This window comes from Dendrobates tinctorius, unplaced genomic scaffold, assembly GCF_039654945.1.
Source record: "Dendrobates tinctorius isolate UK_male_01 unplaced genomic scaffold, ASM3965494v1 ptg000165l, whole genome shotgun sequence".
Taxonomy (NCBI): Eukaryota; Metazoa; Chordata; class Amphibia; order Anura; family Dendrobatidae; genus Dendrobates; species Dendrobates tinctorius.
In genome coordinates, this window is record NW_027361832.1 from 21,618,935 (window position 1) to 21,636,213 (window position 17,279).

Genomic DNA, 17,279 nt, shown 5'->3' on the forward strand with positions numbered 1-17,279 from the left:
AAGATACAGTACTGACAGTGTTAGCAGAATGCCAATCAAGAGGAACTGCAAGTTACACAACATGAGACCCTGGGTATTTTCAGTGTATATTAGACTGGTTTCATTGCCCAGACAATGGCCTATTTAAGTATTTCTTTCTGTTCTTAGCCTTTTCCACTTTACCACTTTGCCTAATTTCAACATTTTATCATTTTTCCAAGTTTCGAAGATTTATCGATTACTCATTCTACTAAGTTTTAACTTACGATAAGTTTTTTTTATTCCTTCCACCTTCACAGCATCGCTTGACCTTTCACTGAAATATTCCTTTCTGGTTAATTTTCATACAAATGTAATTGAATCTATCCATACTGCAATGATTTAATGGATAACCATGATGGGGATGGCATTTTACGTGAGGCAATCACTTACGCTTGAAGAGCTTCATTAGTCACGTTGAGTATTTTAAGAACATTTCCTTTGGAAACGTTCTAAGTCTGATGTTCTTACATTGTATTATTGTTATTACAGAAGGACTGACAGATTCTTTGTCTTAGGAATATTAGTAATGTAGCAGAGATTATATTCATTTTCAAGAAGAACTTACTAGTCACTTTAGGCAATTCTTACTAAAGGGGAATTTATAAGGAAAAGGCTTCACGCAAGTGATAAAGCTAAAAGGTTATGAGTGAGTTAAATATGACTGCCGGTACTGGTGACCACAAAACTCTCGGGTAGAGTTACGATATGCTGTGTCAAGCAATGAGAGTACCAGTAAAACATAACCTCTAACAAACGATAATAAAATGAGCCATGCTCATGTAAACACACATTTCATAGAGTTAAAAATGTTAAAAATGCAAAAGTACTAACACTCAGAATACTGTGCTTTAGAATATGAAAGTGCCAATGATGACAACAGTGCAGGCAAAAAATGGAAAGGTCTCACCTGTATCCTTTGTAGCGGATGCAAACCAAGGAAAAAGGTGCTGGAGGAAGGGGAAAATAATAAGCAGACCCTAATATCCCCTGTCATGCCACATACCTAGACTCCTGTCCTAACAAGGGCAGTACCCAAGAATGGACCTACTGTATGTGGCACCCAAAGTCCCTACGTGGTTCAGCCTACAGTAGGTGTCTAGGTAATCAGAAGTTTGGGGGGAGGAAATTGTAAGTAACATGTAATATGAATAGATGTTATGGTCCAATGTAGGGTTGTCCAGTGGCACTGTACCCTGTTAAATGTATATGGAATCCAGCCTAAAGAGTGCCTAATAGCCTCTGTGCTGAGTGTCCAGAGACTATTAAGATACAGGCACATGTATAAGTGCCAGCGTGTGATGTAAGCGAGGCCGGGCCAAGGTGGGGAGCGGGTCTCCAGGAGACCTAAGAATTCAAATGGAGAGATAGTGACGAGGTGCACAATGTCAGGGGCATGTACCAGGTTTGGCTAATGCTGGAGTCAGTAACAATAGCAGCCCCAAGGGGTGGGACCAGCAGTATGCTTAAAGAATGGACACTGACAATTCATTAGCTTCAATCCCTGTCCCTTCTGCGGTGTCCGTGCCTTTAGGTTCACCAGATTCCTCCCTTTCCCCTTGTCTGGTTTCAATAGGAAAATTTAAAAGGCTCGCCATCTTAGCTTCGCCTAATCCCGGCCGTAGGCCCCGGAACCTCCTTGGAATGATTACAGTTTAAGTTGGTGACCACTTGCACGCCACTCAGCCTGGTTTCCCTTCTTGTACTACACCCTTCTGTGACTCCTCCCAGCCTGGAAAACACCCTATACTATCCATAATGATCCTAACACTGTCATTCCCTCTCTCTATTCCTGACCCTACGCACAACACATGTCAAATACATACACATTACATGAATCCATTAACAGTCATAAATACTATGGAACCGCACACATTTAATGTGAATACTGTCCAAAAGAGGGGGAGACATATGATGGCCTCTGTCACCTCCTTACAGATCCACAAATACCATCATTCTCAGTAACCCCACTGTAGTGTTGGATGACAAACTTACCTCCCTACTGCTAGAAGCACTTAACTTGAGACTTGGGGATAAACCCTCATGCTTCCTAAATTTCCAGTGATGGTGATGTGACATTTTATGCCCTACAAAAGGTGGACAAGGGTCTCTCTCCTATCAGAAGTAGATCCAGTGTCAGACATTGACTGCCTAGGACACAAAGTAGGTACTTAATTTGACCAAATCTTCAGATATTTTATTACATTTCCTTCTGATATAAAAACGTAGCTTCGACCATCTTTGCTCAGATCTTTATTTATGTGTTCAGTGTCATTTATATTTCATATGTTATTGTATATAGAACAGCATAACAGATATTTATGTGGCACTGGCAATCATTCTTCTTTTCTATTTTAGTGAATTGACTATCACTCATGAGTCACCTGTAGCAAGAGAGTCCAAGGAATCTAAAGTAGGGTCACCCTTGTCAGCGCAAGTTTATTTTATACCTTTTTTGGTTATGTTTTTGTTTTGTGACTTTTCTGGGTGTTCTTAGTTGACTTTATGGGTTTTTCAAGTAATTTCAAAAGTTTGTAAGGTATGTATTTCGCAAGAGAAAATTCCATTTTTATCAAAACACATATAACATACCGCTTCAGATCCTAATAGCGCCATATGCAAAACCTAAATTCCAGAGACTGAAGCGAAGTCGCATTATTTCCTTCCAATTAAATAAGCATATAGTGTATGGAAACCTCTAATATTATTTGTTGTGACTCGGCAATAATGTTTTCATTATCTCAGAAGAACATCAGCAATGCAGGTTTGCTTATTTTATCTCAATTCTGTTTGAATTATTATTTGCAGCGTGTTCATAGATTTTTCTATTCATTCCTAGAAAATCCACAACTTTGAGTTATGCTTTCTTGAGGTTTAATTTCCTTCTTAATGAGATTCCCCAGCCTGTGACATAAATCATTCTCACCAACCTGCTTCAGCCTTCTGCTGTTTTTCAATTTTTTCCAGCCTTCCCAGCAACGAGTCGATTTTAGTTTTGATTTGGGTCAGTTCCTTTTTGATTGTTTGCAGCTCATCTGATTTCACTGGAGAGAAAAAATGGAGCAAATCATAAGAACAATAATTTTATCCCAACAGAGCGATTGTACAACTATCTCAAATGTTCCGTGTATTATGGTACAGTCATGAGCTATCATTTCTAAGTCTGTTATTTTCTAGAATATGGATTTTTAGCCAATATTTTGCAGCATATAATTAGGTTCTTCTAATGAATCCCTGAATTTAGTTCTCTCAAAATAAGGCCATCTTTCAAAATTAAGCTAGAATTCTGGGCTGCTGGAACAAACATTTATTTTATCCATATATCTACTGGCTCAAAAGTGTAACACATACTGATAATATGATCTGTACTCGGCATCTCTACAACACATTGTATAAGGTACTGTTCACACCTGTACTGGAGGCTTCATCAGATTTGTAGCTCCATTCTTGTCAAATGACATGAACGACTGCAAGACCCAATGAATGCCATTATATCAGTTGACAGCATAAATCCTTGATGGTATCAGTCAATGGTATTAGTCGATACTAAACTGTGTATAACAATTACATTAGTTTGCGGTGTATTTGTATATGTGTCCATAAAGCAAATTCATTAAAAAGGTATTTTTAGCATAATTGTATACATATGTGAAGTTCTCAAAGAAGTTGGGAATGGAGAATTACTACAACATCTACAAATCGGCAATTAAAATGTAGATTTTTGGAGCTAGTTAGATATTGTACAAGGATTTGCCGATTCCTTACTTCACCTATTTTTAGATTAATAATACCTTTACCCCATAAAAGATTATCTTTTTTTATGTGTCTGACCTAAAGTTCAGAGTTCTAATTATTTAAGTAGTTTTTCAAATCTGAAGTGCTTTTGTTCTCCAAACATCGAGGCAAGCTTTTCAAGGCTTTTCAAAGAAATTTCTTTCTCCAAGACCTGGCCACTCTTCACAGGACAGACACTATGCACCAGAAATTATAAGATTATAAGACACCTCCATCGCATCGCATCTCTGGCCCAATGTTCACTCTAGACTTGGGCATCCATCTGTGAATTGACCTTGAGGCATGCGTAGTCAAACATGCGGCCTGTTTATGTACCATCCCGGAGATGAGATGGAGGTGCGGAGTACTATGCAGAGGGCAGAAAACAGTGGGGTTGATCTATGAGGTGAGCAATGAGGTGGGTATTTCTTTTACCTTTTGCCTGCCTTCTACTGATCGACAAGTTGGTAGCCACAATTGGCCGCCACTGTGCTGAATTTGTACTCAAATAAATTCTTCCATCTCTAGTGTGGAACTACTCATGCATTTCTTTTCAATGGATCAATATACCTGTTTTGTTAAGCTCAGTGAATGCCCTGTTTTTTCTGGATCAGTTGCCCACTTGTCAATATATAATTATTAAATTACATACAGAAACCATTGGTTTTACCTGATGCATTTTTTCGGGTCCTCAAAAACACAAAAAAAGTTTAGTGTCATCTGCAAATATTGAAATTCTATCTCTATGCCCCCTACAAGGTCATTAATAAATATATTACAAAGAAGTGGGTCCAATACTGACCCCTGCGATACCCCACTGCTAACCGTGACCCAGTCCGAGTGTGCTCCATTAATAACCACCCTTTGTTTCCTATCCCTGAACCAGCTCTTAACCCACTTACACATATTTTCCCCTATCCCCATTGTTCTCATTTTATGTATCAACCTTTTGTATGGCACCGTAAAAAAAGCTTTTGAAAAGTCCATATACACCATATCCACTGCATTCCCTTAGTCCAGTCCGGAACTTACCTCTTCATAAAAGCTTATCAGACTAGTCTGACAGGAACGGTCCCTCGTAAACCCATGTTGATATTGGGTCATAAGGTTATTCTTCTCCAGATACTCCAGTATAGTATCTCTTAGAAAACCCTCCAGGATTTTACCCACAGTAGAGGTTAAACTTACTGGCCTATAATTTCCAAGTTCAGTTTTTGTCCCCTTTTTGAATATTGGCACCACATTTGCTATACGCCAGTCCTGTGGTACAGACCCCGCTATTATGGAATCTTTAAAGATTAAAAATAATTGTCTATGATTGTACTTAATTCCTGGGGGGTGTATCCCATCTGGGCCCGGGGATTTGTCAATTTTAGTGATTTTTATACGCCGCCGTACTTCCTGCTGGGTTAAGCAGGTGACATTTAATGGAGAATTTTTTTTTATCACTGATCATATTGTCCACCAGGGATTTTCTGGTGTAAATACTGTTGAAAAAAAGTCATTTAGCACATTGGCTTTTTCCTCATCCACCATTTCACCCAGACTATTTTTAAGGGGACCAACACTATCATTTTTTAGTTTCTTACTATTTATGTAGTTAAAGAGTATTTTGGGATTATTTTTACTTTCTCTGGCAAGGAGTCTCTCTGTCTCAATCTTTTCTTTCTTGATTTGCTTTTTACAAAATTTATTTAATCTTATGTATTTATTTAATGCCTCATCACTACCTACTTGCTTTAACTCTCTAAATGCTTTATTTTTATCTCTTATTGCACCCCTTACAGCTCTATTTAGCCATAGTGGTTTCCTCCTATTTCTAGCATGTTTATTCCCATACGGTATATATTGTCACAGGTCCTATTCAGGATGCTAATAAACGTCTCCCATTTTCTTTGTGTATTTTTATGTCTCAGGATATTGTCCCAGTTAATTGCACCAAGATCATCTCTCATCTGTTGGAAATTTGCCTTCCTGAAGTTTAGTGTCCTTGTAACCCCTCTACTACACATCTTATTAAAGGATACATGAAAACTTATCATCTTGTGATTACTATCACCCTCAACCCTTATACAGTATTTGATATGCGGTCTGGCCTGTTGGTTAATATTAGGTCCCCCATAATAATGACTTCTCCGTGAGTCGCTGCTTCATCTATTTGCTTTACGAGGATATTCTCAGTTTCTTCCATTATTTTTGGAGACTTATAACAAACCCCTATCAGTAATTTATTATTTTTCCCCCCTCCCCTTATCTCCACCCACAGGGACTCTACATTTTCATTAGATTCACATATATTATCACGCAGGATGGGTTTTAAGGATGATTTTACATATAAACACACACCCCTCGCTTATTTGTATGGTCATTTCTGAACAGACTATAGCCCTGTAATTGAACCGCCCAGTCATGGCTCTTGTCCGGCCATGTCTCAGATATCCCCACCATGTCATAATTATGTTCCAACAACATTAATTCTAATTCTTCCTTTTTGTCTGTGAGGCTTCTGGCATTAGTATAGATGCAGTTTATGTATCTCTCTGTACCTCTATTCTTTCTTAAATTATTAATTGTTCTAACCCCACCCCCCATGCCCACCCCCACCCCCAATTTCATTATTTGTGCCTAGGTCTCTATCTGCACAGTCTTCCCCTCCTATAAAATGAATACCCTCCCCCCGTCCATAGTTTAAACACTCATCCAACCTTCTAGCCATTTTCTCCCCCAGCACAGCTGCACCCTCCCCATTGAGGTGCAGCCTGTACCTAGTGTAGAATCTGTAACCAACTGAGAAGTCGGCCCAGTTCTCTAGGAACCCAAACCCCTCCTTCCTACACCAATTCTTGATCCACTTATTAGCCTCCCTAATCTCCCGTTGCCTCTCTGGCATGGCATTTGGTACAGGCAGTATTTAAGAAATTACCACCTTGGAGGTCCTTGCTTTACGTTTGCAGCCTGATTCCCTGAAATTATCTTTAAGGACCTTCCACCTACCTCTAACTTTGTCATTTGTGTCAATGTGCACCATGACCGCTGGGTCCTCACCAGCCCCTCCCAGTAATCTGTCAACCCGATCAGCGATGTGTCAGACTCAAGCGCCAGATAGGCAGCACATTGTTCGACGATCCCAGTCTTTGTGACAGATCTGTTCCCCTAATAATTGGGTCCCCCACTAACAGAACCTGTCTGGCCTGCCCTGCTCTCCTATTTCCCCCCTTACTGGAGCAGACACTCCTCCGACTTTCAGAGGACATGCCTTGCTGCAGCAGTGCTACTCCTGCACTAACACTCCCCTCATCCGCCAAATTAGCAAACTTATTGGGGTGTGCCAGATCAGGAATAGCATGCAGCACCCTCGACCGGCTCTTCAAGGATTTCATACATGCGGCAAGACGTGCACTGGATGGCATTGGCAATAGTGGAGCACATCCTAATGGGGATTGCACCAGACAAAAAGATAAGCAAAAATAAAATAAGTATTAATAAAATGTAACAGCAATTTAGTATTTCCTCCCTTGGAAACTCCCTGAATCCAAAGTCATTGAATCACAAGTCACACACTTACCACGGTTCGCACTTTCGCGCCTGTCACACTCAGCTCGCTCACATTCGCTGAATCAGAAGATTTAAAAAGATTTTTTTTCCCTTCACCAGCAAACCACCCTGCTGCTCAATGCACTTCCAAAATTAACAAGTTTCCATACTTTTTTCAACATTGATATCCAATGTCTGGTGATGTGCATAATTTCAAAAGTGTTTTCTGCAAAATCCATATGTGACAGTTAAAAATGGAAGTGTTATTTTGTTAAATTAAGAAATAAGAAAACATAAGAATCAGTCATTGGATTTGAAGCAATTTTAATAAAACCCATGTTTTGCATATCTGTGTAATTACAATTTGATTTTTTATGAAATTTTATGAAAATGTCCCATCTTTTCTTGGCCAAATTTTCTTGAAGGCATTGGGAGAAGTTGCATTCCAATTTTGTCTGCCATCTCATACTAATATGATGCTTTTCTTGGTAATGGAGTTTTTTTTTCTTACTTTAATAAGGCAGTTGGACATATTTTCACAATGAATGGTTCTCAGCTGAAGCCACTTTTCTTCCTTTAGAGGAAACCTCATCAATGCTATAAGCGATCTGTGAATTTGTGCAAATTCAATTTCAAAAGATGTCTAATGAAAAGGAATAAAACTCCGATCTGAGAGAAATGACTTCTGTAAGATGAATGGCATGGGAGTAGCTCTGTAAATACATTTCAAATCATCCAGAAGTCAAATCCTTAGCAGAAACGCCATGAATAATCTCAGAAAGAATAGACACTATTTCTACAAGTAGATTATAATAACAAATATTTCCAGCATTTGCTATCAGTGTTATAAAGGCAGAAAAAAAGCAAGCGGGGGATCCCATAACAAATATATGAACAAACAGCCTAAAAGCTCAGAAGTAAATAAGGTTTGGGATTACTGAAGACGCATCGTAGTGGTGTCAGATTCTGAGACATCTCATAAAGATACGCACATCTTTCCATTCTTCAGTTACAAAACAAATTAATCTAAATCCCAGGTCTGGGTATTAGGTGCTCATTTTAATCTACACTTCTTAAACTTGTGAAAAAAAATGTAAAGTTTGTTTTGTTTCTTCTTTTACATATGGGAATATCTAGGCTGGATTTTCGATTAAATTGTTTATAAAGTAAAGGTGATGGAATTAAAGTTTTCAATAAAGCAATGCACTAATAATTGTAAACATTTATTAAGCACTTAACCACTTTTAGGTCACAGTTATTTGTGAACTGGGGGTTTTGAGAGCGATCCACCCGCAGCTATTAACCTGTTAAATGCCACTGTCAAACTCTGACAGTGGCATTTAACACGCGCTTCCAGCCAGCGCGCCGGAAATCCGCCCGTCGGTGACCCCTGTCACGTGATCGCGAGTCACTGATGGGTCGCATGACGACCAGAGGTCTCCTGCAAACCTCTTTGGTTGTCACTGCCGGATTGCTATGAGCGCCACCCGGTGGTCGGCGCTCATAGCACTTCAGCAATTATGCTACACACAGGCGATCTGATCATCGTCTGTATGTAGCAGAGCGAATCGGGTCATGGCAGCTTCCAGTCTCCCATAGAGACTATTGAAGCATGCCAAAAGTAAAGAAAAAAAGTTATTAAAAATATTTTTAAAAAATATATGAAAGTTCAAATCATCCCCCATTCTCCCCATTGAAAATAAAGCAACAAAAAAAACAAAACAAATACATATTTTGTATCGCCAGGTTCAAAATTGCCCGATCTATCAATATAAAAAAGAATCAGCCCAATCGCTAAACGGCATAGCGAGAAAAAAGTCAAAACACCAAAATTACGATTTTTTGGTTGCCGCAACATTGCATTAAAATGCAATAACGGGAGATCAAAAGATTGTTATCTGCACAACAATGGTATCATTAAAACGTCAGCATGGCATGCAAAAAATAAGCCCTCACCCAACCTGAGATCACGAAAAATGGAGACGCTACGGGTATCGGAAAATGGCGCAATTTTTTTCTTTTTTTTTTAACAAACTTTAGATTTTTTTCACCACTTAAATAAAAAAGAATCTAAACATGTTTGGTGTCTATGAACTCGTAAAGACCTGGAGAATCATAATGGCAGGTCACTTTTAGCATTTAGTGAACATATTTAAAAAAGAAAAGCAAAAAACAACTGTGGAATTGCAATTTTTTTTGCAATTTTTTTCATAGCTGAGCAGGGGAACTAACTAAGCTGGCTAATGTGGGATAGGGATTATATGCAGGGAGGATGTTACCTACCAGCAATGCATTTGGAACTTTTTTCCTGTTTTCCAGTACATGATATGTTAAAACCAATGGTGTCGTTCAAAAGTACAACTCGTCCCACAAATAGCAAGTTCTCACGTGGCCATTTTGGCCAAAAAATTAAAGCTATGACTCTGGGAAGAAGGGGAGCAAAAAACAAAAAAGCAAAAACAAAAATACCTCCGGTTATGAAGGGGTTAACTATGGTTATTAATTTTTACTTTCAGAAATGTCCTGGGTATTTTTGCTGACATATTTAGGTTATTCTTGTACACTTACCTCAGGTTACATCGTAGCGCCATATACAGGTGCTATGTGAGGCATAATTAGAATATCATCAAAAAGTTCATTTCAGTTCTTCAATACAAAAAGTGAAACTCATATGTTATATAGAGTCATTACAAACAGAGTAATCTATTTTCAAGTGTTTATTTCTGTTAATGTTGATGATTATGGCTTACAGCCAATTGAAATGCAAAAGTCATTATCTCAGTAAATTAGAATACTTTATAACACCAGCTGGAAAAAATTATTTTAAAATTCGAAATGTTGGCCTACTGAAATGTATGTTCAGTAAATGCACTCAATACTTGGTCAGGGCTCCTTTTGCATCAATTACTGCTTCAATACGACGTGGCATGGAGGGGATCAGCCTGTGGCACTACTGAGGTGTTATGGACGCCCAGGTTGCATTGATAGCAGCTTTCAGCTCATCTGCGTTGTTGGGTCTGGTGTCTCTCATCTTCCTCTTCCACTTCTGGCGTTGTCTATTGGTCATGAGTGTCTTGACACACGGAATGTGACACTTGTAGCCCATGTACTTTTGGCAGTGTGGACAGGTGCCACGTCCTGCTGGAGAATGAAATTTCCATCTCCTAAAGCTTGTCGGCAGAGGGAATCATGAAGTGCTCTAAAATTTCCTGATAGACGGCAGCGCTGACTTTGGTCTTGATAAAACACAGTGGACCTACACCAGCAGATAACACGGTTTTGGAATATGTTTGGTCCAACAACTCCATTCCTGTCTATGAGTTTTTAGCTGCTAGATTTGTATGTTGTTCTTAAAGTTAGTACAAAAAAAAAACTCCCAGAGGCTCACACAGGGAGAGCATGTGATTGTATTTCCTGTATCTGTGTATGAAAGAAGCAGCCTTCTGCAGATGCTGCACAGATAGAGACATACAAATGATTTATTCCTCATCAATTAAGCTTATCATGTATTGTTCCTGAATAAAGAAGCTCTGTTGTCACAAACTTGGAGAGTGTCCTGAGTAATCCATTGCCAACAGGTTTTGGGCCCAGAGTGACACAGAACCCCAGAGTAACACAGCAACAGAAGCCCAAAGCAAAATCAACAAAGAGCAACAGAGAAGATGTCCACTAGCAGCAATCCTGTCAAGTTCTGAGTGCCAAGCCTCACTAAACAGAACTACCAGTCCTGGAAATTCAAGGTGAAGATGCTCATTAGAGAAGGTACATGAAAATATACTCAGGAACAAGTGCCTCATCCAATACCAGATGATTGGCTAGAGAAGGATCAGAAAGCACAAAGTTCGATCTCCCTCAGTGTAGATGATAATCAGATATACGCAAGTGTGCAACTGCAAAGGAGATGTGGGATGATTTACTGAAAGTGCATGAAAGATCAAATCTCAGCAATAAGCTTTATCTCATGAGAAAGCTGTATCAGTCTAAGCTAAGTGATGGACAGAAGATGCAGGACTATATAATAAACACCCTAGAGATTGTGGAGCGTCTTAGGGGTATTGAAGAAGAAATTAAAGATTTCATGTTGATGCACTTCTATTTAGTGGTTTTTGAGAAGGTTATGACACACTCGTGACTGCACTAGATGCACGGCCAGATGATAAGCTGACACTAGAGTTTGTTAAAGGCAAACTTGTAGATGAATTCAAGAGAAAAACGCAGCATGTAAGCAGCAGTAATGAATCCAGAGCAGAAACAGCATTAGAGACACAGGATTTCCCTAAATATAAGAGCAATCTAAGAGAAGGCAGGCCACATTAAAGCAGACTGCAGAATTTGGAAAGCAAGAATAAGTCAGCTTAAAAAGCAGAACAGTCATCAAAGGGTTAAAACAGCTGTAAATAAAGATTCTGCATGCATTTAATGCCAATATAGGCCCATCTGCAAAGCATTTATGGTGTATAGAATCAGCCATATGACAAATAACAAGGATTTCTTCACTGACCATAATGAAAGCAAGTCAGAAAAGGTTATCTTAGCCAATGATCACTATATGACTTCAGAAGGAGTAGGATACAGCTACCTCCACTGTCCAGTTTCCTCAGCACAAAGCAGAAAGATCCCAATAAAGGATGTTCTCTATGTTCCCAGCCTTGAAAGCAATCTTCTCTCAGTAAAGAAGCTCACACAAAAGGGGAATGTAGTTACTTTTAAAGATAACAGCTGCATCATCTCAGAGAAGGGTCACACTCTTGCAGAAGGAAAAATCCAAGATGAACTTTATCAGCTAAAATGCAAAGAAAGAGCGTACAGTGCTAGACAATATCTGTATAAGAACTGTATCCATGTATGGCAAGACATTTTGGGCACAGAGACCCAGGCAGCAAGGAAGCTAGCTCAACTTGCAAATGGAATTGAAATCAACCAGTGTAGTCAAATGACGAAGTGCACTAGCTGCCTTACAGGAAAAAATGTCCAGAAAATCCTTTCCTAAAATAAGCACCACTAGATCTGCACAGCCTCTGGATCTGATACATACAGATGTATGTGGTCCAATGTGTGTTCAAACTCCTAGCAAGAAGAGATATTTCCTCACATTTATTGATGACTACTCCAGATATACAGTCAACTACCTGCTTCACAGTAAGGATAAATTTCCACAAAAAATGAAGAATATCTTGCTGTAGTGTTTAACAAATTTGGAAGAATGCCAAAAGTCTTACGTGCAGATAATGGAAAAATATACAAGCAGTAAGGTGCAAACCATTTTGAAAAACGATGGAATCGTGTTCCAGACTACCATTCCATACAAACCAGAACAAAATGGCATTGCAGAGAGAAAGAACCATACTCTCTGTGAAAGTGGAATTAGTATGTTGTTTGATGCAAATTTACCTACAAAGTATTAGGGTGAAGCCATCATGACCGCTTGCCATCTTCAAAACAAGAGTGCCAGGTAAAGCCACAAATAAAACTCCCTATGAGCTATGGAACTGCAAGAAGCCTAACCTGAAGCACCTCAGGATATTTGGAAGCAAAAAGTTTGTGTATCTTCCCAAAGAAAAATGTTCCAAGTGGGAATCACATGCAAAAGGGAAACAGAATCCTGCACCCAGAGACTAACACAGTAACAATCAGCAGAGATGTAGTGATTGATGAAAACTCTGTATCCAGCTAGACACCTTTCTTGTATGGTCAGAACACTACCTAAACCAGTCTGAAATGTCAGAAGCCAAAGGTGCGTCAACACCAATGGAGCCATCCAACTTAAAGTTGGAAGGGGAAGAAGATCTGCTACTCAGCAAAGAGAGTTACAGACAAACAGTGGGGGCACTTCTGTACATAGCAACCACAACTCGTCCGGATATCATAGCCACAGTCGGAATTCTCTGCCGACGTGTAAGCAAGCCACGTCAAAGAGACTGGAATGGAGAATTCTTCAATATCTTAAAGAAGCACAAAGGCTAAATCTTAAGATATCTGCATCAGAGGATCTCACTCTCAGAGGTTATGTAGATGCAGATAGGGCTGGAGATTCAAGTGATCGGAAATCAACAAGTGGTTTCTCATTCAAGTTAGGAGAAAATTCATTTTCTTGATCCAGCAGAATACAAGTGTCAGTCACATTATCTTCTACAGAAGAAGAATATATGTCTGCCTCTTATGCAAGTTAAGAAGTAATTTGGTTGAAACAACTTTTGGAAGATTTCAGCAAGCCATTAGCTCAACCAACAGTTATCTATGAGGACATCCATGGATGCATTAAATTTGCCAGCAGTGAGAAGATTAGTGCAAGGACTAAGCACATTGATGTTAACTATCACCACTTACGTGAGTTAGTGGAACAAGGTGTACACGAGTTTGTTTATTGCGAGTCTGACAAGATGATAGCTGATGGTATGACAAAGCCATTATCAAGAGCCAAGTTTGCAGACTTCAGAACCGCAATGGGACTAACAGGATAAGTAGTTGTTGAGTGTTGGTGTTGGAATATGTTTGGTGCAACAACTCCATTCCTGTCTATGCGTGTTTAGTTGCTAGATTTGTATGCTGTTCATAAAGTTAGAACAAGAAAAAACTCCCAGAGGCTCACACAGGGAGAGCATGTGACTGTATTTCCTGTTTTTCCTGTGTCTGTGTATGAGAGAAGCAGCCTGCTGTAGAAGCTACACAGATAGAGTTATACAAATGATTTATTCCTGATCTATTAAACTTATCATATTTTGTTTTTGATTGTTCCTGAATAAAGAAGCTCTGTTGTCACACACTTGGAGAATGTCCTGAGTAATCTGCTGCCAACACATGGCTCCCCAAACCATCACTGACTGTGGAAACTTCACACTAGACCTCAAGCAGCTTGGATTATGTGCCTCTCCACTCTTCCTCCAGACTCTGGGATCTTGATTTCCAAATTAAATACAAAATTTACTTTCATATGAAAACAACACATTGGACCACTGAGCAACAGTCCAATTCTTTTTCTCTTTGGCTCAGGTAAGATGCTTCTGGCGTTGTCTATTGGTCAAGAGTAGTGATGAGCGATACCTTCCGATATCGGGAAATATCGGATCGGACCGATACCCCAAAAATATCGGGTATCACTGATTCCGATACCGGAAACCCATGCAAGTCAATGGGGCACAAATATCGGAATGAAAATAAACCCTTTCTTTCCTTGCACATCCAGTTTGGGAGGGGGGAAGAGTGTGGGCGGTGTGTGGGCGGAGACTATGCGTGTGTGTGTGCGGGTGGGGTCTGTACGGGCCTCTCGGGGGTCTGTGCAGGGCTGCCGGGGGTCTGTGCGGGCCTGCCGGGGGTCTGTGAGGGCCTGCCGGGGGTCTGTGCGAGCTGCCAGGGGGTCTGTGCGGGCCTGCTGGGGGTCTGTACGGGCCTACCGGGGGGGTCTGTGCGGGCTGCCGAGGGTATGTGTGGGCCTGCCGGGGGTCTGTGGAGGTCTGCCGGGGGTTGTGTGTGTGTGCAGGCATCGTCCGATGGGACTACAAGTCCCATCGGGCTATGCCTGCTACAATGACAGTGATTGACACATTAGCCAATGATGGGACAGTAGTAGGACAGTAGTAATCCCATCATCCGGCTGTGTTGAATGTAAAAAAAAAACAACAAAAAAAACCATACATACTACTTTCCCATCATTGGCTAATGTGTCAATCACTGTCATTGTAGCAGACATAGCCCGATGGGACTTGTAGTCCCATCGGACGATGCCTGCACACACACACACACAACCCCCGGCAGGCCCGTACAGACCCCTGGCAGGCCCACACAGACCCCTGGCAGCCCGCACAGACCCCCGGCAGGCCCGCACAGACCCCCGGCAGGCCCGTACAGACCCCCGGCAGGCCCGTACAGACCCCCGGCAGGCCCGAACAGACCCCCGGCAGGCCCACACAGACCGCGCATCATGATGACATTTCAGCAGCCAATCACAGCCATGCCATTAGTTAACATTGCTAACACAACTGGCTCATTGCATTATGGGAGCTTCCGATTCCGGTATTCGATATTGTAAAAATATCGGAACTCGGTATAGGAACTCCGATACAGCGAATATCGGTCGATGCCCGATATTTGCAGTATTGGAATGCTCAACACTAGTCAAGAGTGCCGACAAGCTTTTTGTAGATGGAAATTTAATTCTCCAGCACTTATTCACACTGCCAAAAGTGCCAATACTTGGTTTAAAAGTATCAGTATCACAGTGTTTGATTGGCCAGCAAACTCGTCTGACCTTAACTCCATAGATAATCTATGTGGTATTGTCTGCAAGAAGATGAGAGACACCAGACCTAACAATGCAGACGATCTGAAGACTACTATCAAAGCAACCTGGGCTTCCATAACACCTCAGCAGTGCCACAGGCTGATCGCTTCCATGCCACGCTGCATTGATGCAGTAATTGATGCCGAAGGAGCCCTGGCCAAGTATTGAGTGCATTTACTGAACATTCATTTCAGTAGGCCAACATTTCGGATTTTACAATCATTTTTCAAGCTGGTGTTATAAAGTATTCTAATTTATGGAGATAATGACTTTTGGGTTTTCATTGGCTGTAAGCCATAATCATCAACATTAACAGAAATAAACACTTGAAATAGATCACTCTGTTTGTAATGAGTCTATATAATATATGAGCTTCACTTTTTGTATTTAAGAACTGAAATAAATTATTTTTTTGATGATATTCTAATTTTGTGAGAGCACCTGTAATAATGGACAATCTTTTTGTAATTACTTCACCAATTTTATGTTTTGCTGCAGTGATTCTTTTTGGAGTACAATTCAATAAACCTCTACATTTTTATGAGAATTATCATGACATTTTCTTTGGCGTATCACATCTGGCAAAAGGTCCTGTATAAATAAATATACAAAATAAGTATATTTAACACAAAGAGGACTAGCAGATCAAAGAGGACAAGCAACTTGACCTGTTACCTTAGAGCCATGTAGTCAGTTATAGAGTAATTGTAGTTTCAAGTACATAAGCTGTTGTATGTGAGTACATGAGGATTAATACTTTTTCTGGCCATTGTATGACATTTATTCTGCATTTTTTGCCAGTTTTCCCCCCTGCAGGCTCTATCTCTCATTTGAAATCCACTAGGAGCTGGAAGGGAGAGATGAGCTGCTGGGATCTTTTCTGCACACAGCACAGGATATAGTGAGGGATTCCTGCTCTTCATTAATTTTTTAGCATACAAATACACACTACAGCAATATGGAGGGCAATTCACTGTAGAGCTGAGCTTTATTGATCTAAATCAAGCTCTGAAGTAAAATAATTGTCAGAGAGCTCTGCACAATGATTTTGTCTCCCTCTACCTGTTTCCTCTTCCTGCTCCTGACTCCAATGACTCCTCCCCCTCCCCATAGAGTATAAGGAACTGTTTCACCACCTGCAATCTCTCTTGTTTGAACCTCATGGATTGCAGCTGTTTTTTTCAAAGTAGAGGACATGTCCAGGAGATAGGGGAGGAGAAGAAGAAGATGTGGTTGATAAATGATGAATGAAGCAGATTTCTCTCTATAGTGAATCACAACATTTCTTAAATTCTCCTGTACTATTGATTTATGCAAAATTTGTTGAACGTACAGTTCAATTTTAAATGCAGAAGCAGTGGATTTATCATATTTCATACATACAGGGTAAGAAAGAATTTTACACTTGCTTTGCTTTTACTCTTGTATGACGCGCACACAATTTTAGAAACTGATTTAGTTATATTTGTCCTGGCACAGTTTCCCCTCAGGTGAACTCTTTTTGGGAACTATAAGAAAACAAAGTGACTTGTTCAATGCCACGAGGAAGTGACTTTGAAATTCATGCCAAGTTCTCTGGGAAATTGAGTTAGGTCACTGTAATTCAATGCATGTAGCCACTGGCTGTATCCTGTCACAGCTGCACATACATTTATAGTAGCACTAGACCTAAAAT

The 17,279-nt window shown here is 40.2% G+C and overlaps 1 protein-coding gene across 5 annotated transcripts in view; it reads right to left on the reverse strand.

The window, feature by feature from the left end:
* RALYL (RALY RNA binding protein like) overlaps positions 1-17,279 on the reverse strand; it is a 937,349-nt gene that overhangs the window by 52,998 nt on the left and 867,072 nt on the right. For all 5 annotated transcript variants that reach the window (XM_073550584.1, XM_073550582.1, XM_073550583.1 and 2 more), the window contains one exon: positions 2,949-3,062. In XM_073550584.1, the coding sequence (XP_073406685.1) occupies positions 2,949-3,062 (114 nt within the window). The remainder of the gene's footprint in view (positions 1-2,948; positions 3,063-17,279) is intronic.